This window comes from Lissotriton helveticus, chromosome 2_1 (assembly GCF_964261635.1).
Source record: "Lissotriton helveticus chromosome 2_1, aLisHel1.1, whole genome shotgun sequence".
Taxonomy (NCBI): Eukaryota; Metazoa; Chordata; class Amphibia; order Caudata; family Salamandridae; genus Lissotriton; species Lissotriton helveticus.
This window is the reverse complement of record NC_136059.1, coordinates 969,425,718-969,450,839: the sequence shown is the minus strand read 5'-3', so window position 1 is coordinate 969,450,839 and position 25,122 is coordinate 969,425,718. Positions and strand designations below refer to the sequence as shown.

General features: G+C 43.7%; 1 protein-coding gene across 1 annotated transcript in view; it reads left to right on the top strand.

Moving 5' to 3' along the window:
• Window positions 1–1,103: 1,103 nt before the first annotated feature.
• Window positions 1,104–25,122, top strand: part of VLDLR (very low density lipoprotein receptor) — a 205,354-nt gene continuing 181,335 nt past the window's right edge. Inside the window, exon 1 of the mRNA XM_078675719.1 lies at window positions 1,104–1,375. Coding sequence (XP_078531845.1) covers window positions 1,294–1,375 — 82 coding nt within the window. The 5' untranslated portion in view covers window positions 1,104–1,293. The remainder of the gene's footprint in view (window positions 1,376–25,122) is intronic.

Genomic DNA, 25,122 nt, shown 5'->3' with positions numbered 1-25,122 from the left:
TGTCGCACCTGGCGCCACCAGCGCTAAAGCCAGCCCTGGTGAGAGGTAGTCTTCGCTCTGTTCCCTTACTTGCTATTTCTTCATTTATATTTTGTATTCTTTATTTTCCCATGCTCTTTCTCAAGTTTATTGTCCACTGTGCTAAGATTGAAGGTTCTCTGCATTATTTGCCCAGACAGCGCTCTACAAATCCACTCATTTAACTGACTTGCAGGGTTATTACTTCTGTGTATATGAATACCAAACGTTTAATTTGCTACCACTGTATTATATGGTTGCTTTTATTTTTAAATATGCACTGTACAGCGCTCTGAAAGCCCGTTGAGTGGAGTTGGCGCTACAACAGGCAATAAATACATACAGATAAATAAATTAAAAGCCAGTACACTTAGCAAGAGACATCACCACCTAGTATGTCTCCATCAGAGCATGACAGCACAAGGCGAACACTACAATCCGTAATTTCAACGCAAGAGAACCAAGGGTACTCAAGCAACAAGAGCAGGCAAGAGGATATTGTAAACTTAAGGAAAGGGTGCATGTACTGTCATGTTCTGCGCATACTGTGGGTTGCTCGCAACAAAAGGTAAAAAAAAGTACTTTTCGCATTCACAACTGAGCAGAAGACTCAAACAGCTGACAACGTTATCAGATCCAACGTGAAAACGCTTGAAAAATTCGCATGGAAAATCGGATGCAGGCACACTCGTTGCATTAAAGTGGAAAACGAAGAGAGTTTCTGTTAAAACATAAAACGGTAGCCACATAAAAAGCAGGGCAACACGGCCAGATGCAAATAGGCTTTACAGTGGCATAAGAGCACTCTGGCGCTATCCTTGGGTCGAACAGGACGGACAGGCGGCGGGCGCAGGTGCATAACACGCAGCTCCAGCCGCCACCTCCCTCCTCGGGCCTCGCATCAAAGAGCAGACGCCGCTCACCTGACGCCGACCGGCCGCTGGCAGACACTCCGGCGCACGTGCGGCGCGTGCTCCCTGATTGCACCCAGGCTCGGCTGAGCTGCGCGCGCGCGCGCCTGGCGGGAGCGGCGGCGCGCGCGAGCAGCAGGGGGCGCCGGAGAGCGCTATAAGGAGCGCGCGCGCCTTCCAGGACTGCTTCCTATTGCACCTTCCCGGCCACGGAGACAGCGGCGTCCGGTTCAGCGAGCCCCGTGGATTGGGAGCAGGGTTGGGGCTTGCGTCAGTCAGTTTGGACCCGTGCCTGGATTTGCGCTGTTGGATCGGGTTGTGGGACCTGCTGAGCCCCTGGAGCAGGGGGCTGTTGGCTGCGGAGATGTCGCTGCGGCGCGGGGGTCTGGCCGCTGTGCTGCTGGTGGTGCTGCTGCTGCTGCTGTCCGCCGGCCGGCCTGCGTGGGGTGAGTACACCTGTATACGGCCGCGGGGCCCCGGAACCGGTTGTTACAGACGATGACTCCCGTGTTAAGGCGCACACTCGCTGCAGTGGCTGGAGCTCCGTGGGGCGGCGCAGAGCCCAGGGACGGTGGCTGCAGGTCTGCAAGGGGGTATGAGAAAGGAGAGATGGCTTCTTCATATCGGGGCGTCTTGTACCGTACCCCACCCACTCCAGGTGTTTTTTTTTTCCTATGGGAGTAGTGTCCATCTCCAGACTGGATGTTTACACAGATCAAAGGAAATTAAATACAGGTGAGCGTGAGGCCCATGAGCAAGTGACGCTACGGAGGGTGCCCCAATTCACACCCCCGAGAAGCAGCAGCTGCCTCTGTGCTAACCAGCAGCGGTGCAAACCTTCCCAGCCCCTGCTGGGGGCGCTGTCCGCGCCCTCACCGCCCAATCCCCTAAGGAGATGGACGGGCCGCTGGGCTGTCCGAAGTCCGTAGGCCGGCATGTCGGTGTCGTCGGTGTTTTACGTGGGGAGCGTTGAGCGAGGCTACGAAAGACCCCCACCTACTGCGAACACCTGCCCCTGACGTGGATGGCTGCCTCGTGCGTGGATGGAGTGGTGGTATTATTTGTGCGCTTCCATAATGGGGTGCCCTGTTATTTGGTGCCACTGACGGCTTCCTCCCCCCCGTCATTTACCAGGCTCCGTGCTGCTGCACCCCCTCTGGATGGTCGCACATTGACCCAAGCTATGCGCTGTGAGTGACAGCTGCGAGCAAAGGGTCAGGACCTTGACTCTGATATGGAGGACGGGTTATTGTGGTGCGAGACGTGTGAAGTGCCGTGACCTTGAATGTGGGCGATTTAGCCGCCCGCTTGCTGTTTGTAAACAAACCGCGTCTCCTTTGTCACAACTGTCCGTCTTCTCCGCTCACCCCCACCCCTAACTGACAGCAGAGGGTTCCTTCCAGATCTGCATCAGCTACCCTTGTGCACAGCTCCCGTCCTTAGAGGGACGAATAGCCACCCCTTATCTGCGGCCTCAAGGCTCTGACCGTGAGTGTGCGATCGTCTTGGACTGTTTTGTAAAAGCTCTTCTGAGACGAAAGTATACCTAAGGTGACCCCACAATCGTCCTCTAACAAACCTGGATTCGTACAAAACTTGCGGGGGTCCAGACCCGAGATGAACTTTTCTTTCCCCTTTAGTTCTATTTAGCCCGAAGGCCAGTTCTGTCCAATGGTGAATGAATCTTCTGTTAAAGTCGCTACTTTATAATAAACCATGAGCAAGTAATTTACTAGTTGTGCTAATCCAGGGTCCTCTACCCGAAATGCGCCCTTCCAGGTGGAAGGATTGATCCAGATAGAAGTCTTCTATATTCAGTCAAAATGCTGTTGGCTTCACAAGACGTCAGACCCCTCTTGTCCTATCCGACATCTCTCAAAGTGCAATGTTCTGTAACTCTTACTTTGCTAGAATACACTGCCGTTCAGTAGCGAAAGTGGGGACGCTATCACGACCTCAATTTCTTTTCGAGAACCCTGGCTTGATAAAAACGAATACTACATTTCTTGGTGTCTTGCTTATTTATGCAGAAGCACCTAGTCTCCCTGCATCGGCCTACCTCGATGGTCTTTTAGTGACCCGAATCAATGCACACAGCTTTAATTCAGCTGCGTTATCTGGTAGTTTGTGGTGTGGAGTTTTCACTCATTGGTGGCGTTTTAGCGCTGATGCAAAGAAGTGTACCTACGTCACTGAAGGGAGGTGTGACTGACTCTCACCTGGTTTGCACACTAAGCTCAGTTTCATATGTGCTTACTGTTTATAAAGGTGCTGCATTGTCAGTAAGATGCAACTCTTAACTTGGTTTGTGGGTGTCACTTTGCTTTCTCAATTAACGTGGCGCCATACAGTGTACCAATGGGGTTTTTCGGTAGGGCCACATCAAACAGCTATTGATGGAACCTAAGCACTGTTTGCACAATGTTCCCAATTTGAGCAGCATTGCCAATTTGTTTTTTCATTCGAGATGTTCAACATCTCTATGTATGCTGCAAAGGAAACATTTGAAAAGTTTTGCTTTGTCAGATGCACATCATATTTTGCAAATATTCCTTAAGTATTTAGAGTGATTTAAAACTGGTGTGGTTAATCAAGCTGGGGTCTGGTGGCATGATTGCTTTGACTTGGTTTGCTTTGCTTCACTAGCATGCCTAGTATTTGTGAAGGTTCATGTTGCTTTCTGCTTTTATAAATAAAACATCACTTTGTTTCTTTGAGTTGTACATTAAGTTACAAAAAACGCGACTTATTTTGAAACTTAGAGCAAAATGAGTTTCTAGATACTGAATGTTGGAATCACTGGGTTGTTCCAGGCCATAAATATAACGTTTGGACTACTCGTGCAGGTTTCTTGGTCTATATAGTTAGAACATTGAAAGGTTGAGAGTTCTATTGAAGACAGTGCAGTAGTTCTGTGTTTATAATGGCTGATGTAAATCTGGAGCTCCGTCATTCCAATGTCTGCAGCCTGTTCTATCCCAATGCAAAGACCCGTGGCTCCTAGTGTATGGTCAGTTCCTCTCTTTAGGTCTGTTAAGTTTGCATGCATATGGCCTGCTTCTGAGACCTCGCCAGTGCTGCCAGAACAAGCATGATTGCTTGCAAAAAAGTCCCACAACGGCCTCAACCCAAATATCAAAGATCACAGCAGACTTTCTGGACATTCAGAAGGCAGTTTTTCTAGGGGTGCTGTTAAACTCTGCCACACAGTGGTTGGCAGTTTTTGTTGAGCTCCAGGTGGAGTGGCAAAACTCTGCCAGCTGAGTTTACTGCCCACCCCTATTCCAAAGTATATAGAACATGAACTATCATGCTAAACTACAAACGCCACCAGTTTAGACTGGGTGGGGGGGGGCACCTAGAATCATTACTGCACCTTTACCTAGTTGTTGTGTTTTCCGTGGTATAGGATTTCTGTTCACACTCTCTGCACATGCTGACATCTATTTTTTTTCCTTTGATCTCTTCCCCTTTAGTTACCCATTTCTAATGGGTCATGCTGTGACAGTGTGCCATTCAATTTGATCTTTGGTGCACCAGAATGGTACCAGTCACTGGTTTACTTCCTTAAAAATACATAATATATGGCTTCTATTATGGTCATGGTAGCAAACAGACTGCACAACTGCTTTTTGTCAGCAGTAGTTATGAACTCCTAGAGAAGATTATTTAATTTAGAGCCCAGCAGTCATGGATGTGATCCCTACTGATAAATTTGTTCTGGCCTTGAAATGCAGTGTTTAAAGATTTATGGAAATGCTTTTGTGCAGCATCACAAATGGGCAAACTGGTTAATTGGGTAATAATGGTAGATTGAGAATTTCAGTATCCTTTTGAGTAGTGACTTATTGAGCCATCTAACCTACTGGTGCCTAGCATCTGTACTTGCTAGAGGGTAATCCTAAGCAATCTATCAAATAATGATGGCACACCTTAACAATGTCTTTCAGATCGCTGCAGCCAATGTTTTTTATTTTGAATTTCACATAGGAGGTACTCTAGCTGGGTTCACTGCCATACCCTGATATAATAGGTCAATGAGACTGACTCTGGTGTCCCTATAATAGCTGAAGAGTGCAGGGGTGCATGAGCACAAGCTAGCAAAACCAGTTGAGCTGGTTCTGAACGGATATTGGGGCCGTCTGTGACCTCCTATCCTTGTTTGTGGGGTAATTCCTGGCCATCCCACATGGAAAGAAGTACTTTACTATTTCTCACTGCGCTTGATTAGTGAAAAATGAACTCTAGCGAATTTCTGGTGCAGTAGCGGAGGTTTAACTGTGACATGAAGGAGACTACAAACTGAAAAATGGAATTGCAATAACCCTGAGCTTCGGTTCAGAGTCAAGGGGTACTGATGTAAATTGGACCACTAGAGCTATGCAACCAGTGTGATTCAAAACATTATTATTGTACCCAAATTTGCATATTCTAACAAATATTAACTGGCCACGATTTCTTACAGCAGAAACTCGAATTTTTGACCTCCAAGATTAATTAATTCCAGTGATTGTCCGCTTTTCTTGATTTCTTAATTGCATGGACACATCTGAAACTACCAACACCTTGACGAAGCCCTTTTTGCAGACAGGCAGCATTTGACTGCTCTGGTTTGTACTTGTTCCCTTATCACTGTAAGCAGCTTATTTGACTATCCTCGATCAGCTTGATGGCTGCTATAACACTTTAAACTTGCGTTGAAGACTGTCTATTGTCTCTTCTGAGCATAGAGCATGCTCCAACCAGACGAGTCAACTTCTCGAACTGATTTGCTTGTACTTTTTTTTGTGTGCCTGTGGTGGGGGCATTAAAAGAACCTTATTTATGTGGCAATTTTTGAACGCTGCAGTCTAAAAAAAAAAAATAGTGATTCTCTACTTTTTACTATTTGACAAGAAATGGACCATGAATTTGATTATTTTCCTGATGCATGTACCGTATCCCTCTAGTAGTATCATCCCAGTATCAAAGCAGGTTATCACTTCATGTCTACATTGTAGATTGTGCGATGTCGTTTAAACATAACAAGCAAATCAAAATCTTGGGTATCCAGAAATAGCCAAAAGGTCAATCTAGTTCTGTCAACACCTCTCACTTAGGAGCAGCAGCCGGGCCAATTAATATATCTAAATGCTACTGTATCAATGTGCAACCCCTTTGAGCCCTCCTGCCCCCACCAAAAAAAGGTTCGAAAGCCTTTGGTCATTCCTGGGTCGTTTTGGAGTGATCTACCAAGTGGAGGCTGAGAAGGTGGTTTTGATAAATCAATTTCCAAAAATGTGTATCTAGACCATGGTGTTTGAGAGACTCGCTAGTTCCTCAAACCCAATCTAAACCATTTAGAACAGGAGTCTTCAAACTGTTGGGCGCGACCCCCAGGGGGGCCGTGGAGCGATGCAAAGGGGGTCGCGCCTTCACAGTGTCACTTCTGCCCTGGCCTCCAGGGCTTCAGCCCCCTCCTCCCCCATCCTGTGTCTCAGCCCGGGCTGCTGCAGTGCAGCTCGCACTCCTGGGGCCTCGGCTGGGCAGTGTCTGGAGTCTTTTCTCCGGCCAGAGTTTTTCACAGGTCTTTAAAGACCATTAGCATATTTACATGCCTTTAACTGATTACCAGAGCTTAGTTATTTATGGTTCCAGTACCTTCTGGGCCCCCACTCTGCCTATTCCTTACATTTGTATTTTTACACTTACTGCTGTAGTGTGAATACATTTAATGAAAAGAAATATAAAGTTGGGTTGCAAAAAGAAACATGCCTTCTATGTGTTTAAAGATGCTGCAGAGACCTGCTCTTGACACTAAATCGCGTTATAAATAAAAAAGTATGTATTAATTAGTTATGTGACTTTTCTGTCTTTATTCTCTATCAACTATCCATTTTAAATGATAAAGATAGTCTGACAAAAAGAAAACATGCCTGGACAATTATAAATGGATATAAAACAAAGAAGGTTCAAGACTATTTAGAAATACCATGGTCCGAAAACAACAAACAAATCCTTCTAAAAGCAAGATTTGGAATCCTTCCGGGAAACTGCCACCTCCCACCTTGGAAAATCTCTGAAAGGAGTTTAATATGTAGACTATGTAACAACGGAAAGGAGAATATTGTCCACTTGATTTGTATTTGTCCAGGACTACGAAATGAAAGGACAAAACTACTCAAAGTCCCTTTTATTGTACACGGAATACAATCATGTAGGCAAGCCCTGAAATGTTGTCTTCAATCAAATGATATAGCCATGAATGCTACCTTTGTAAAAATTTTATTAATGGTAAAAACAAAATTAGTAGACTAAGTTCTAAATGAAGTATATGAAGGATATATTTTAATGAATTTTATGATAAGTTTTATACTAAAAGTATTTTTGTAACTATATTGTAAGATTTTAAATCAAACAATAAAGTAAATTAATTATTCTCTTTAATTATTTGTCATGGATCATTGAGGCATCCCTGGAACACAATTAAAAGTGTTTTCTATTTATATTTGCTGTTCTAAGTATTCACAGATAAGTGCAAAAAATACAGCTGTAGGTGACTGCTTATTTCTGGGCCATCAAAATAATGAGCTGGTAGCCCTAATCATTAGACTGGAAGTTTGTTGCAGGATCAGCACATTATTTATTTCCTCCACCCTCGAACCCTGATTAATGCCATTATAGCAATAGTTTAACTTGTATCTGAAACCCTACACTTCAAGTTTCTAGGAATGCACCCTGCTTTCAGACTACTCACTTCTCATTCTCGCCTTCACTTTCACCCTGCACTCCCAGTGATCACAATGCACTCACACTGATCACCATGCACTCACACTATTCACCCGCTCACCCTGCACTTGCGCTGATCGCCGTGCACTTGCGCTGATCGCCCACTCGCCCTGCACTCGCAGCATTCACCCGCTCACCCTACCATCACAGTGATCACTCTGCACTAAAAATTTGCTTGCATTGTGAGGGAATTTATGGAGAAGGTGGAAAGACTGTTGCACCGTGTGCGACCAGTGCTTGGACAAGCCCTGGCTGGGAGTGTTACCCCCCCCCCCCCCCCCGAAGTTCGGGTCTAGTGGATTCCCTGCTTCTGCCTATTTACATTTGTAGTGCGCTACTGTTACTAAAAGGTGTCCTGGGGCTAATAACCACCTGCCTGCAAGGTGAGAGAGGGATCCGGGGTTGGGAGAGGAGAGAAGAGAGGGGATGGAAGGAAGAGGGTGAGAGGAAAGGGGCATGGGTAAACTGCTTAACTCTGCACAAGATCGCCACGGTTTGAATGCACCCTTGCTGCTCCCGGCCATGGCCAGGTGAGCTTCTAATGTGGCAGTGCGTATTCCTGCGGAGTGGGAAGCCCTTCACAGAGGTTGACTAGACATCTTTCTGATGTTAATTGCTGTATTTTGGTCATAAACTGGTACTGATGGGGTGAAATCTTTCCTCAGCATTACTGTGTTTAAATAATTCTAAATAATAAAGCAAAGCTACCCCAAAATACACAGCATCACAGAACATTATTTACATTTTCTACTCACACAATTTAGTCAAGCCTGTCGCATATTTTGGTCCTCACCTTCCTCATAACCCAGAGGTTTAGAAATTTGTCAGGAGGGGGGTCCTTATGCTTGAAAATGTTGTCAGGGGGGTCTCGGCATCCAAAAGTTTGAAGACCTCCGATTTAGAACCTTTTGATTGGCTGGGGGGGGGGTTCTTTACCTCGGCCATCTTGCTTCCATGGGAGCAAAACAGATTGCCTACAACATTAGAAAGGGCTGCAGGAAGCCATTACAGGACTGACTTCTTTCCTAATATTAAGCCCCCCTTTAAATAAACTAAGCTCACTGGCATTTTTAGTATGTTTAAAGGAAAAGGGGCATGCAGCCCACCCCGAGCCACAGAATGCCCAGCTTCCCTGGGTCCAAAAAATATATGGGGGAACACCTTTACAGACTTTCCTTCTCATGAAAAAAGCCCCAGCTATCACTACAGGTTAGCTAAATATCTATTGCAGAATTCTGGAGTAGGTATCATGGACCCCCTCGACCTGCAGACCGCTTGTTGAGGACCACTGTTTTAAAAACATTGAAGCACAATAGCATATAATACCTGACTTAAGAGAGGACATTTGGCCAAAATTAATTCCATCCAGTGTGGGTGTGGACCCCTTAGCACTTGAATGTCCACTCTGCACCAAAGATCAGGTCTGGTGTAACTTTAACACTGTATGCTGCAACAAAGTGAAAAACCAATCCTCCTCTCTACAGCTTATCTACTTAGTAGATTTTCTAGTTACTGCTAACACTCATAGTATTCCAGGAGCTGCCTGTGCAGCTAACAGTGGAGGTGTGGGTTTAAGGTGCGGAAGGGGGGGGGGGGGGGGATCGACAGACTATGGCAAGGGTAATCTAAAAAATCAAGAACCACTTGCAAGTTAAGTGGTCTCTTTTCCCTATTCTGCCTACCCGGACCCTTTAACCTCCACGGGCTGCTCCGCTCCTGTAGTAATCACCAAATAAAATGCCCCAATTGAATGAAAACACACCTGTTCAATGAGTTTGTTCAAATCATAACATTTAGCAATTTTGTTGCTGATTACAATTTGACAAATTGAGCTCCTTTACCACCACATAAATTCAGATTGTGCACAGCTCAGTGTTGAGCCAACTGTCACTCTTCACCCAATTTCTGCACCTCAGAATGGAATATAGTTCATTAAGGGTATGTGTAGGCTTTCCTGTTTTCAGTTTCTATTTTTGGTAAATTCTGGTGGGTTTTTTTTCAGTTTTTTCAATATCTTAACAACTGTTTTTTATCAGTGGTTACACATTTTCGCCCCACTGAAAACAGCAGAAAACGTTTTTTCCGGTGTTTATGGAACGTTTTGCTTTTATTATTGCTTGCTTTCTTCACTGATGGAACATGGTATATAGACAGTGTACTTATAGTGTAAATGAGGTCCAAATAGATTTTTGCAAATTAATCTTATTTTAGTACACCATACAATACTTCTTCAGTGAGTCTTTGGGTCATGTGCGCTCGGTCTTTCCTTCCCATGTAATCTTCATTGAAAAGGCCCTCTCAGCATTCATAGCCCCTTGGGCTGAAAACCACCAGCTAAGGGACACAGTTGGGATGACTCTTTCTTTGATGCCACATAAAGCACAAAATGATAAATATTTGCGTTTTAGTTCCTGTACATAAGAAAAAGTGCACCAGAATGGACTAAAAAGTCAATAGCATCCCTCATTAACTCTGAACATGGTAAAGATGCTTTCAGCATACCATCTAACAAGTGGCAAGAATCTCCTACAGGGAATCACTTCAGCTCGGGTATCAATTTTGACAGGTCATCACACAACTTTTTTATATACGTAGCTGTTGGCAATTCACCTATCAATACTGACCCACTAGAAACTATGATCTGATGTATTAAGATTTTTTTACCCATTCTCTCTGGGTAAATGTGATGACACATATTAGGAAAGATTGGTATGAAACCAGCCATTTTACCTATCCATGAAAGAACCAAATGCAGCCAAAATATCAAATATGAGTTTGATATTTTCTGATTCTCCTCAGTTTATAAAATAATTACACTAGACCTAAAACATGAAACTGAACCCTGCATCTTTAGACCAAAGGCCACAAAACTGAAAAAAGTAAAAGGAAGAAGAAACAATATTTTAGTGGCATCCCTAAAGAACAAAACTCAAGCAGAATAATGTTAGCCAGTCTTCCTTACTGCTAGCTTGTATAACAAAGTTACATTGTATTGACACCTTCGGGAAGAAAAAAATGACTTTCACTCTTTTTCCTTTCTTTGAAAGACATTTAGTTAGTGGTTGTGCAGGTGTTTTTTCAGTGTTTATATGTTGTCACTGGTGAGGGCTATTTATCTTTCAGTGGGGTTTTATCAGTTATTATAAGTTTAAACCTAAAACCCCACAGCCTAGGTATGTGCTTCTACGTCTTAACCGAGGTGACTAAACTGGTTATCTGCACTATTTACGTGGACATTTGAAAGCAATTTTGAGCTAGCAAACTGACCCCAACACACCTGTGCCAGCTTTGTATCCCTGAGCTGAAATAGAGTGGGAAAGCAAGACACACAATTGATGGATGGAATGCAGAACAAATCAAAACATTCAACCTCAGTCTAGAGATCTGGTAAAATCCATCATTCTTTTGTTCACCATGCCACCCCAGTTTAGACCTGGCCATATGAAAACCAGTCTTGACCCTATGCCTCATAGGGCCAGTCCAGCCCGAACTGGCAAGCCAGGTCCTCCCTGGACCAGAAACCAGCATCCTAGGACTCCATGCCACAGGAATTGAGCTATACTGGCTAACGAGGGGTGACACCCCTAAACCAATCCTAGGATGTTCGTTTCCAGTCTAGGGAGTACCTGGCCTGGCAATTCAGGCTGGACTATTCTCAATGGGCACAGGGTCTAGACTGATTTGCATGAGACTGGGCTCAAACTGGAATGGCATGATGAGCAAAAAATGGATTTAGGCCCAGTTCTGTACTGGGGGTGAATGTCTGACATTGTTCTGCATTCTGTCCATCGTTTACTGTGTTTGAAATAGTGGGGCATAAATAAGTGTGAACCCAATTTGGTAATGGTACACTATTTGGGAATCTTTTTTTCTTCCCCTCGTGGCATGCCATAATGTCTGAGTTCTGGTATATTAAAACTTCCATGAGCACGGTTCCTTTTCAGCCGTAAACCTTGCTCAGTTGAAGCTGTTATTATCCAGTGACCCTGGTGTGTACTGAATATTTTAAGTGACCCCCGTCTTATGCCACCAGAGAACTGTGCACATTCCTAAAGTCTGATCATACAATTTTTGATTGAAATTCCTCAGGATTCTCTTCTGTAGTTTCAGGAATGCTACAGAATTTGCTAAAAGCCCTGATAGCTGGTAATCGGACAGTCATCCTGTTGTGTCCACCTTTTACTTAACCTAATGGCAAGTTTATACGGCTTACTGTTTACCAGTTACCCCTTCAATCTTTACCCAACCTTGTGCACGGTCAGTACGTGTGCAGATGGTCATTTTAAGTTCTTCAGAATCCTAAAGTCCAGACCCTGTTAAACTAGTTGTCTTAATATGCTAGTGTTATCCACAATGGACCGAGTAACACTATAAATGGTGCATAAGCTGATGTCAAATTAAACCTGCCCACTTAAAAATAAAAATATCTGCACCTCTTAGCATTAGTAAGAGCTGTCCTGATCATTACCTTGCCTGAAAGCTGGGGCAAAAACCTGTATTGAACCTCACTCTCCTTCGAAGAAATCACTGTCGTATGTAATGAGTTCCTTTGTGACCATTGGTGTGATGGATCATCAGTGATCTTTTCCAGCATTACTATAAATTGTTTTTGGTATTGGATGTTCTGGATGAAGACCTCGCAGCTGCAGAGCCTGCACGCTTACCCCTGAAATACTTGTAATTAAATGAATCCGCGCTGAATGCAACCTAAAAGTAGCTTGAGCAATGGCACTGACATTTTTAGGGGCAAGTCAAATTGCTGAAAATATGGTTAATTTTTTCAGCGTTGTTAACACTTACCATGCAGGCACTTACACATGTGGAAGTGATTTTTGATGGGTGTTTACCTTTACCCCCACCCCTTCTTTTACACCACAGTAGTTTACTCCACTGGTAAGCATTGTAATAACATTATCGTAATTGGTTATGAAAAGGTGGTTTAGAATGTACCAGGGAAGCAGTAAATGATTAATTCAGAGAAGTAGCCGGTCTCCGGGGCTTCTAAAGTGCTCCTAAAGCCCTTCTTTACCTGTAGAGGTGAGGGGGGGGGGCTTTGGGTGAGTGCTCTGTCACGGTTCACTATTTGGCAGAAAACCATAAAACGTAAAGCCTTAGAATATGCTTTTTAAGAAATATTTATATTCTCACCCATCGGTAGCTAAAGCTCAGTGCAGTTTCTTAGCAGCCCTTACTCTTTTCTGCACTTGTAATTTCTTATTAAAGTTCCCGGGTAGTTTGGTTTTAACAATCTGCCTCTTTAATTCCTCCCATGCACTTTTCTTGCAGGTCACTTTTCAACGGACTGGTGATTTTTGCGTTTTATTAACACGAATGCACCTGGGGTCAGAGCAGCTCCAAAAGAGTGAAGAGCATCACTTTGGCTTGCAATTCTGAACTGGGGGCTCTGTACTCTCGATTCTCAGACTATCTTTATTGCGTTTTCAGCAATAAAATGGTCGTTTAGTTTCCATAGAGGTTAGCCGTGTTATAATATGTATAGCTTCTGCACTACACCCAAGTAGGTGAATAAAGTTCTATCTTGTATTTTGATCCCCAGAAGATAGTGGGGAGTAGGTTATGGGAAAGGGTTGGGGGCGGGGGGTGTGGCTGAGCACATAAATCACCCTCTAGAAACACAATTGGCCGTGCTATGCACCTTCTTGTACTCTCTCATGGAGAAGTGTCCTGGCTATTTTTGTCTCGCAGAGATATGTATTGGTAAAGTTGGTACTAAAGTTTCGTAATCTTTGCAGCCTTTACTTTAATACAAATTCCTTGAATATGCTGCAGCATTCTCAGTAGTTATCTATTGCAGTGCTGTTACTTTTGTAGAAATCTTTGGGGTTCACAATCTAGATTAAGATTAACTAGACTACCTGTGACTGTTAAATCATTGGACAGTGCAAGTTTATCATTTTGAAAAAATGGCCTCAGGTGTCCTCAACCCTCTGCAACTTTTGCGTATAAATGTTTATATCGCATCCATTAATATGCATGTACATGGTTCAAATTTTTCTTCCATTTCTCACATATAGAAATCTTTGATCACTATTGGGAGGTATCCATCATTCTCTTGGTGTGTGCATGGAGTCATGACATCTTGTGTGTTGTGAATTGGTGGTAGTTCCATGCAGGGAGTTGTAGCCAGATTACTCATGTCTGTTAAGGGTTTCCAGATTGAGATGCAACAATTGTGTACATTCGGACAGAACTGCAGAATCTGGATGTCGCCAAGATAACCACAATGTAGCATGTTGTGGGGGCTCTGATTTTGCTTTGTGAAGCTATTCGAGGTACCTGTGTCATGAATGATTATAACAAGACTCACTTAATTTGAGATTCCCTTGGACATCTGCCATGGATTTTTAGGAGTTCACCCAGTCTTCCTCATATAGATGCTTTCCCCTGTTCTTAAATATTTCTGTTCACTTATTGTTGTATTGTTTGATCAATGCTTCATAGAGTCCCGTCCTTTGTTTTCTGTAGCGTTCAGTATTCTAGATTGTGGGGTGATGCAGGGAATTTTATCAATTTTGTATAAGACAGTGTTTCAGTTCTTTCAGTATTGATATTGGACAGAATGAAGTTCTTCACACAGCGGTTGGTATGGATTTCAGACTACTGGATCATTTTAACAGGAATGGCTAGACACTCCATGCAGTTAATCCTTGTGCTGCCACTATAAATTAGCACAAGAAAAACAATGGTCCAAGACTGTTGCTTGTAATACAGAAAGGTCTATAAATGACGTCTTATAAGGCACATATGATCATAGGCATCCAAGGAAAGCAGAGAAACCACTACCAAAATTTGGACTGAAATCTTAGGTTTATTCAGTCACACAGAGCAATATTACTTTTTGCTATATTTTTCTCAGTTATCAGAGAAAAAGGAGGGGGAATAGTGAAGAGTAGGTGCTCAGGTGAAGGAGTAAAGAATTGAGGTAAAGAGAACCAAAAAGCATTAAAATTAAAATATTTAGAGACAGCAAGGGGACCCATATCAGTTAAATAGTCTCCCTTGTACAATTCAAGGCCTACTCCTTTATATATAATTTCATACGTAATTAGTGGAGTATTCGATCGGCAGAGTCACTAAGTCAGGAGTTTGGGGCAGGAGTAGGATGTAGGCCAATTCAGTTGCGTCGATGTTTCGACCCTATAGCCCAAGGGTGGGTGTGTTTCTCGGCAGCAGGTCTTCAGGACGGGGTGGGGGTATCTAAAAAATAACCGGGGAATTAATCTCAAGTGCCTAGATCAGGAAAAGAGGTGCCTATATGCTCACCCCGATAATTCTATTCAGTGGGGACCACGGGCTATGGCCTCATGGAAGGTTGAGTAAAGAGGGGGTCCTGTAGATTCATCAGGTAACTGGATCAAGTCCCAACACTACAACAAATATGGAACAAATATCGGTGATCTATGAATGTAAGGGGGAGGGCTCATCCACCGATAAGTGTAACAAAGGGAAATTGAGGCACTGACTCACCCGCTACATGGAGATGCGGCGTGTGTCCTCAAACGATCGTCAGGTCTTGATCATATTTTGCTGTGGGAAATAAAGTGCAAGGCACAGTCGGAAGGAGCGTGACTGGCGCACTTATTTATTCCCGCTGACAAAGGCCCATCGGGAATTTACCTTAACGAGCGTGGTTCTGTGAAAGCTGGTGGGGTCTGTGTACCCTCTGCTACCAAAGCAGCGCGCCGTATCCCTCGTGCACGCAGAGGGTGAACAGCGGACAAGGCCGTGATAAATAGTGGCGTGCACGTTGGACGGAGTTAAAGGGTGAAAAGACTTTCCGTTCCTTCAGGTCAGCTGATTCCCGAAAGAAATCCTCCTTCTTACTACCGTTCCTACGCAACCTTAGGAATTGACAGAAAGGTAAATTATCCCTAAGGTTGCATGGATGATGGCTTGTGTAGCGCAAGATGGTATTTCTCTCACTGGGCTTTCTGTAGAGGGTAGTATGGAATTTGCCACCCCTCCTCCTTGATGGATATGTCTAAAGTTGATGAGGTTTCTGTCTGACTCGAAGGAACGCACTCTAAAGGACTTTGTCATTTATGCCCAATCAAACTAGAGAAACTTGAGAAGGATAACAAATCCTATGACAAAAAAATAACATATTCATATCTAGCAGAGGATTATTACAATCTAGAAAGCAGGGGAAGGTTCTCTACTAGAGGCCGGGGAGGATACAGGAGGTACGCAACCTTTTCGGATTCCTCTGCGGCCAGTGGCTCCGACGGGGAGGTAGACAGGCCAGGTTCCAGCACATCCGCACCACAGTACTCTAACCCCTTAAACAACACTTTTTTAGAAGAGGGCCAATGGGAGAACTACAGAGGGAGAGGACGTCCCTGGGGACAACCCAGGGGACAACCCAGGGGACTGGGATACACAAGGGGCTCAGGCCAACCAATGTGGAATCAGGGCAGAGGCCAGGCGAAGAAACAAGTACACTTCGGCCAGGAGTCACACAGGGACATCAGGACGAGACGCCAACACGACAGGTGGTAAGACTATCCATGACAGACTAGCCCCCTAATTAATCTGTCTATGTCCTCAAACCAGAGGAACGCATTATCCTAGAGAACAGTTTATCTTTTTTACCGACGAGTACACCTAACCATTTTAGTTTAAAAACAGAGCTACACCAATTCTTCAGGAAAGTGCGCCTTAAACACTACTTTAACAAAATACCATATAAACCAACTTTCTCGAACACTGGCCTGCGACCCGTCTACATTTACCCCACCTACCCACCTCATGTCACACAAGGTTCTAGCTTATGAACAGGTTGTCATGAGGGATATGCACCATGCTCCAGGAAAGACGCTACATCAAATACAATACATCCAAGTCAGAACGCCAGGCATTGGTGACACTTAAGAACAATATTGATATCTTAATCAAACCCGCCGACAAGGGGGGGGGGGTCGATTGTGATTCAGGACAGGGAGGAGTACAAGACTGAAATCCTTACGCAACTAGGCGTAGAGGGCAATTACTGTAAGCTTAGGATGGATCCCAATAGGGATATAGCACACACCATAAGACAAGTGACTGAGGCCGGTATGAACCTAGGTTTTCTGACGAAACATGAATATCTATACCTTAATAATGACCAACCCAGAAAGCCCACGATATACACACTCCCTATGGTACACAAACGTATGGACAAAACCACCCAGGAGACCCATCTCTGGGTGTGGATCAGTTTTAGAACCCCAGTGTAAATATTTAGACGTTTTCCTTAAGCCAATCGCCAAAAAGACCACGGCTTACTTACGTGACACAATGCAAGTCATACAGCTGGTGGACGAACACCCATTCAACCCCACTAATGACATTTTAGTGACCATGGACAGAACGTCCCTTTACACTAATATTCCCCAGCTGGCTGCACTTGACACCATAAGAACAGCCCTGGATGAACGCCCCAGACCGTGGCAGGTCCCTACTGGGTTTCTGATCAAGTTATTGGAGATAACAATGACTAAGAATTTTTTCTACTTTGATGGAGAACACTATGCACAGACGAAGGGAGTAGCGATGGGGATCAGCTTTGCCCCCAACCTGGCCATTAGTTACATGGACAAATGAACACACAAATATTTTCAGTGACACCAATCCGTACAGAGACCAGGTCTCTTGTCGGCATCGATATATCGATGACGTTTTAATGCTATGGAAGGGCGACGAATCACAGCTGTCTGAATTCCATGTATGGCTGAATGATCAGTCGCAGGATATTCAGCTTTCCTTAGTCAGACAGAAACCTCATCAACTTTAGACATATCCATCAAGGAGGAGGGGGCAAATTCCACACTACCCTCTACAGAAATCCCAGTGAGAGAAATACCCTCTTGCACTACACAAGCCATCATACACGCAACCTTGGGGATAATTTACCTTGTATTCAATTCCTAAGGTTGCGTAGGAACTGTAGTAAGAAGGATTTATTTCGGTAATCAGCTGACCTGAAGGAACGCCTCAGCGAGAGAGGATACCCTAGGAATCTCCTGAAGAAGGCACAAAAACGTGCCTGGTTCTGCCACCGGGAGTTCCTTTTGGAACCCAAAGAAGATTGTCAATCGCCACTGGCATTTGGTGGCGGACAAGATTGGCATTGGTGACCCTTGATGCATGCCTTTAAGAAAGGCAAAAATGTAAGGGATTATGTAGTTAAATCATTCCTCCCCAAAAAACCCAGGGAGAACCAGACCACCCTATGGAACATTCCTACTATCCAGGGCCACTAAGTGTGGGACGTGCAAGGCCTGTCCGTTAACCAAGGAAATTAAGACCTGTACTTGCAACACTTACACCCATACCATGAAACACAAACTGTAACTCCACTGGGGTCATCTATGCGATAACATGCCCTTGTGATTTCCTATATATAGGACAAACAGTACAGAAAGTTTAAATGTCGAATTCTGCAACATTGTAGCAGAATTAGGTGCTACTAGTGTGACTAGTGGACCACTTTACCTCCCTTGGACACTCGGCCGAGAGCCTTAGGTGGTGGGTGGTAGAGAAAGTACAGCCCAACCCACGGGGCGGTAATTTTGCAAACATCATGAATGTACGTGAATGTAAATGGATTCACATCTTTGATACTGTGAGTAGGGGTCTCAATGAACACTAGGAAATCTCGAGAAAGATGGGTACCCTTAATAATGGCTAACCGCAACATCACACTAATACTCATGATATTATGTGGGGCCCCACATTCTATCTCTGTCGTGAAACACAATCTCATGTTTAGTTTTATTCCTAGGTTTTTAACTCTGGCCTGTGACACAACCTTTGAGACTTCTGTGCATGTTCTCCGTTTTTTTTGACATACTGAACTCATTGTGTAAATGTCTGTTTTCATATTGATTGTATATGGTGCTAATATTTGTTCGCATTGTCTTCTCTGCTTAATTCATTTATGATCTACTGTTTGACATTGTTTCATTTTGTGTTATATTGTCTCAATGCGTGTTCCTCTCCCAAAACATACATTACACATCCTTCGTTAATTATGGATAGTCTTTTCACCCTTTTACTCCGTTCACGTATCCGCCAACGTGCACGCCGCTATTTATCACAGCCTTGTCTGCCGTTCTCCCTCTGCGTGCACGAGGGATACAGCGTGCTGCTTTGGCAGCAGACGGTACACAGACCCCACCAGCTTTCACAGAGCCACGCTCGTTGTTAAGGTAAATTCCCGATGGGCCTTTGTCAGCTGGAATACTTACGTGCGCCAGTCACGCTCCTTCTGACTGTGCCTTGCACTATTTTTCCCACCGCAATAGACGATCAAGACCTGACGATCGTATGAGGACACACGCCGCATCTCCATGTAGCGGGTGAGTCAGTGCCTCAATTTCCCTTTGTTACACTTATCGGTGGATGTGCCCTCCACCATTACATTCATAGATCACTGATATTTGTTGTAGTGTTGGGACTTGATCCCGTTACCTGATGAATCTACAGGACCGCCTCTTTACTCAACCTTCCATGAGGCCATAGCCCGTGGTCCCCACCGAATAGAATTATCGGGGTGAGCATAATACCAATTTATTCGTATATAGGCACCTCTTTTCCTGATCTAGGCACTTGAGATTAATTCCCTGGTTATTTCCAGACACCCCCACCCCCGTCCTGAAGACCCGCTGCCGAGGAACACACCCACCCTTGGGCTATAGGGTTGAAACGTCGACTCAACTGAATTGGCCTACATCCTACTCCTGCCCCAACTCCTGATCTACTGACTTAGCGACTCTGCTGATCTAATACTCCACAAATAATTACGTATGAAATTGTATATAAAGGAGTAGGCCTTGAATTGTACAAGGGAGACTATTTTCAACCGATATGGGTCCCCTTGCTGTCTTTGTAAATATTTGAATTTTAATGCTTTTTGGTGTTTACTCCTTCTCCTGAGCACCTACTCTTCACGATTCCCCCTCCTTTTTCTCTGATGATAACCGAGAAATATAGCAAAAAGTAATATTGCTTTGTGTGACTGAATAAACCTAAGATTTCAGTCCAAATTTTGGAAGTGGTTTCTCTGCTTTCCTTGGATGCCTATGATCATATGTGCCTTATAAGACGTAATTTACAGACCTTTGTGTATTACAAGCAACAGTCTTGGACCATTGTTTTTCTTGTACCGAACGATACCCAGGTCCTTTGACTTTACGGGTAACCCCATTTTTATAATGACTATAAATTAGCAAGCTGCCAGCATACTTGCCTGTCTAGGCCATCCATTCCAGCAAACAGTAGTCCTACTGCTATAGAGGGCTCCACCCCATGCAACACCCTCCTCCCCCCACCCCCATCTCTACTGCTGTCACACGATGTCCATACCTCAAAGGTCTTCAGTGTGCACGTGTTTTTGTGCTGAAGATGAAGGAGAAAATGACCAAAATACCAAAGACTAAATTCATGGGTCACTTGGAGGTAGGGCTCACTTGGTCATACTGGTGTCCCTTCACAAAAAGCAGTTGCTGTACTTGGAATAAACAGGGTGAAATGGGTTTCTCGGTCAGGTTCTACAAGAGATTGTAAAATATTCTTGATTTACCTACCTACATTTGAAATCTGATGCAATCACATGAATGTATCTGCTGCATTTTAGATTGATTTTAATATTTTATTGACATAGAATCGTATGCACTGATTGCAAGGAACGGACTGTCTGGTAAGGTTTTGTTGGCTCTGCCCATCGGTGAAAACCCTTTTATATAGAAGCAATCAGTCAGTTAGCTTCATGTGTAGCTAAGGTTCATCTCAAAGGTCTTTTGCTTTTTTAGCTCCAGTGTGAATTTTTGCTCTCACCTTCAGCCAAACGGTTTAAAACCATGGCATGAAAGTAGAACCTTGTGTGAAAGCCTACTTTTGTTGGTTTGGTATAAACTAATATAGTAGTGTTTGAGATATTGGCATCTGTAAAGAGTGCAGAGTGATTTAAGGGGCCAAACACTTGTATGTCTCATCCATTGATTTACTCACTAATGCACCTAGTAGTAACAAATTGTTTTGGAATTCTATGAAATCCTCCCAGCTGCAGTGGTGAGCCTCCCAAGACCTCCTATTCAGTTTCCAGTTTTGAGCGTCATAATATCTCGCAGGGAGTCATTACTGTAAATTCTTGAAGATTCTGTTTGTGACTCTATTTTGTAAGTTCCCTTGTTGTAAGTGCTTAGCAACATGCGTATAGGTAGTATTGCTGCACAGGGTAGTTAGTAACAATATTTTTTTTAACTTTGATAAAGATAATTGTGATTCGTTTTTTATTAGGTGTTCTTTTAAGCTTTTGTCCATTTGAAGATTCACATTCATTCCTGATAACTTCTGGTTCGGTGATTGTAATGACTTCCTGGCCATGCCAAAAGACTTGTACTGCTACAGTTTATCTTAATGATATTTCCACCTGCCAACCTACATATTTATTCTTGTGTGCATTTTATTAAGTAGTGTGCATAAAGTTATTTTCTTTAGAAGTAAACACTGGTTGATCTGTGAAATATTGAGCAATCTTGTCTCTAATGACTTTACTAGACCATAGCAGCTGATAGCCAGGCCCTGTGGCCAAGTGCGCACTGGGGGTTGGGTTGAGACTGGTGTTAATGTACCGGGTCTGGTTGCCGCAAAGGAAGCGGCCAACCAAACTGTGTGCAGTGTAGGTTGGGCAGGCTTGGGCAGGGCCTAGCCCATCACTGCATACAACCCATACCGCAGTCTTCACATGAGCAGCAGTTATTTAAACAAAAAAACACACATTCCAGAAGTTATGTCGGCCACCATGCTGAGAGACTATTTGACAATGATAATGAAGTAAGCAAAATGGTGATTAAGATAACATGGTTTCATGGCAGACCGTGTGGCCAGCTCCTGCTGGTACATGGCTGAGCAAGATGGCGATTGTCTATAGGGTTGCATTCCGATATAAGTATGATACAAATAAAATCCCAGACATTCACTGAATAAATTGGGTTAAGTTTTATAGTTGGGTAATAGGTTCTGAACACGATAGAAAACAGATTCTGATACCAAAAGTACAAACTATCTATTTAGGTGCTGTAATGAGACTAGAACTTGCATTTAAAAACCTTAACCAATCCTGCTCATCAGTTAAATTAGTTTGACCTCGGATACTACATTACTGACATCCTTGACCATATTATGCTGCTCACATTACTCCATTAATCATTCTACAAAATTGAAGTAAAAGGGCAACAGTGATTATCCATATCAAAGCATTACATCAATTGCTTCTTTGTATACTTTAGTTTGTCCCCCTCGGGGGCGGGGGGGGGGTTGGTATGTCCAGATGTGTCCTGTGCACACGGTCATTGGACCTAAGCTGTACTTGACGGAGTCCTGACTAGAGTGAAACTGGTCTTGGCCTGCTGGTGTTCTGGCTCGGAAACTGACCTGGCAGTTCGGGCTGGACTGTTAGCATTGGCGCAGGGTCCAGACTGATTTACACAATCCTGGGTTCAAACTGAGGTGGCCTGGGATGCAAAATGACAATGAACTTTGATGTGGGCCAGAGTAATCACCAGTGGCAGATTAATTCAACCATTGCATCAGTCACTTTTTTTTGTATACAATGATGTACAGTATAAAAATGTGGTACATGGGATGCAGCCTGGAACCAAGTATTTGGTGCAGTACTGCCTGCTAAATGAGGTAAAGACTGAATGCTCTTGGTGTGGGTTTCAGTAGCACGTTTCAAAGTAGAATGTGGCTTAAAGCCGAAGTGGTTGCCACAAAAGCTAAAGATTTTTAGATTTTCCACCTGTGGACGTCTAACACTTGCTAAAAAGTAGTTGTCATTTAGAATCAATCCTGGCTTGATCAAGGTGTGTGATCTTAGGCAAATATTTTATTGCACCCAGCCTCCTTTTTCTTTGATTTACGACAGCACCTTTAAATACGTGTCCAGTATCCGCGATGTACAAACACTAACGTTTTAATATATAATCACACAGTATAGGGTAACTGACTTGCCTCTAATTTATTGAGGGCATTTTGGTCGAGGGCATGGAGGAAAGTTTCAAAGTTTGTTTAAAAATTGTCACTTTTAATAAATGGTGTTCCAAGTTGGAACAGTTTCTGTCATGTGTAAAATAAATAGATTATGTAATATATATATTTACATATTTTGACATGCTGGTTGAATGCTTTACATGCAAACTGTTTTAGGGTTCGGCTCGTGCATGGGGTCATACGGACAGCCAAGCGTCGGCTTTGATAATTTGTCTTGCCCACCTCTGAATCTCGGTGGTTTCTCGACCAAGCCGCAGGCAAAGGCACGGGGCCCCGGTTTCCCCAATACCAGCGTGAGGTCCGGTGGCCGTAGCAAGATTTGAAGTAAGGGCCAGGTGCAGTAAAGCGCACAATTGCTTTATCCTTGACGAGCGTTACTATTGCAGAATGAACAATAACACTTAGTAACAATGTTGCGGTCAGCAGGTCACATAGTAGCACTGCTTACAAAGAATCCATTACAATGGCATATTTGACCTGTCCAAAACACACATTGGGAACAATGCTCAATAACTAAATCTATATGCATTCGCTCATAATTTTGTGGATCAAAGCTGCTTGATAATGCAAGAAATGGCTGTTGGGTTGATGCACCTGCTGCGGGTATGCAAAGTCTCCAATGGGACCATATCCACCTTACATTCCTTAGCGGGCAATGAAATTGTCTCATACCGTGAGCAGTTTCTGTAACTGTGCCAATGAAATTGGCACCATCCAGCAGGTTACAGCGACATGTTCTAGACCTTTGGGACTAAAGCAAGCTAATGCTGCGGAATACCAGTTGACATTTGTTAACAGACCATTGACATTGCACCCAAAATATATTTTATTTACTTGCTGAATGCTGCCGACTTTGGTACTGGGGAACCACATTCGAGTCCCCACATTGCCTCAAGATCCTGTGATTTTGGCCAAATTACTCACCATGCCTTAAAAAAAGTGTCCTTGTATAATGCAGCTTGTGCTAATGTAAAGTACTCCATCTTGTCCACTTCAGGCTATAAACCTGAAAAGGAACATTCTGGAGGCTTGGATTCAGTTGCTAGTTTCTTCTCTGGACTTGTGATTCAGGGCCAATAGCCACGTCTGTCTGTGCCGGTCTCCCTTGGTGTGCCAGAAACGGGAGTACACAAACATGCTGTATTCTTGTAAATGGATGAAAATAGGATTAACTCAGTCGTCTTTTTTGTTTTTAATAGTGTGTGTGGGGGGGGGGATTAATCTTTTACTGAATGAAGACCTCTGGATACTGCAGCTGCCAATGAATTCGGTCATGTGCTCCCTTCATCCTGTATAGATGGGCTTGCTATTAAGCTTGTGTTTAGAAATCCTACAAAGTCGAGGGCATGTGGCCTAATGGCCAGAGCTGCTGACTTTGGAACCGAGGTGCCAGATCTAGTCAGTTCACCATAGTGTGATTTGGGGCAAATCAATTAATGTGCCTGTGCCTTAAACAAAAAACTCCCCATGTGTAATGTAGCCTGATGCACTTGCAAAGAGGTCTAATGCCCTTGAGGCAAGATTCTCCAATATAAACTACAAAAAATATGACCACTGAAACATTTGCCCATGTCTCGGAGGCCTGATTGCCATATTGGAGTAGCATTTGTTTGATTGGGACGGCATAATGCAAATTCTTTAAATTGCTCTACTAAAGTAAATAACTGCTCGTGTGGTGAGTTTTTTTTTTTAATTAGACTAAAGTTGGCTGTAGAGTTGGTAGAGTGCTGGGGCGGGTTCATAGTGGGCTTTCAGGTGAGGACAGGCGAAGGGAAAGTTTTAGCAAATGTCCTTTAACTTTAGCTAAAATAGTGAGCAAATGAGCTCGTATGACGCAGATTGTGGCGTAAAGTCACTCTGCCCCTGTTCACTAAGCGTTTCTGCCCAGATCAGATAGGCCTAGATGTGAACGTAAATCTAGCAGCACATAGTTTTGGTGAAGCAATTCAGACTGCACTAGATAAAAACGACTCTTTTAGTAATGTGAAGGTCAAGACAAGAACGGCCCCCTGGTTTACTGACCAATTAAAAACAACAAACTTCCTGTGCAGAACCGCAGAGAGAAAGTGGCGGAAAAGTAAAGATATGGGTGACCGTGAAATATATAAAAAATTACATCATGTATACATGTTTGAAATAAAACAGGCAATTTTTTTTCAAAGACCAGATCAAAAAGTCAAAACTCCTCTATTTTGAGCCCTACGCTTTTCAATCTGTACATGACCCCACTGGCGAAGGTGATCGGAGCCTATGGTTTTGATGTCATATCTTACGCAGATGACACTCAGATCCTGATCACCTTAGACCCTGACCCCTCCAAGCAGCGTTCTAAAAACTGCATCAGTCATGTCGATAAGTGGATGAGGAC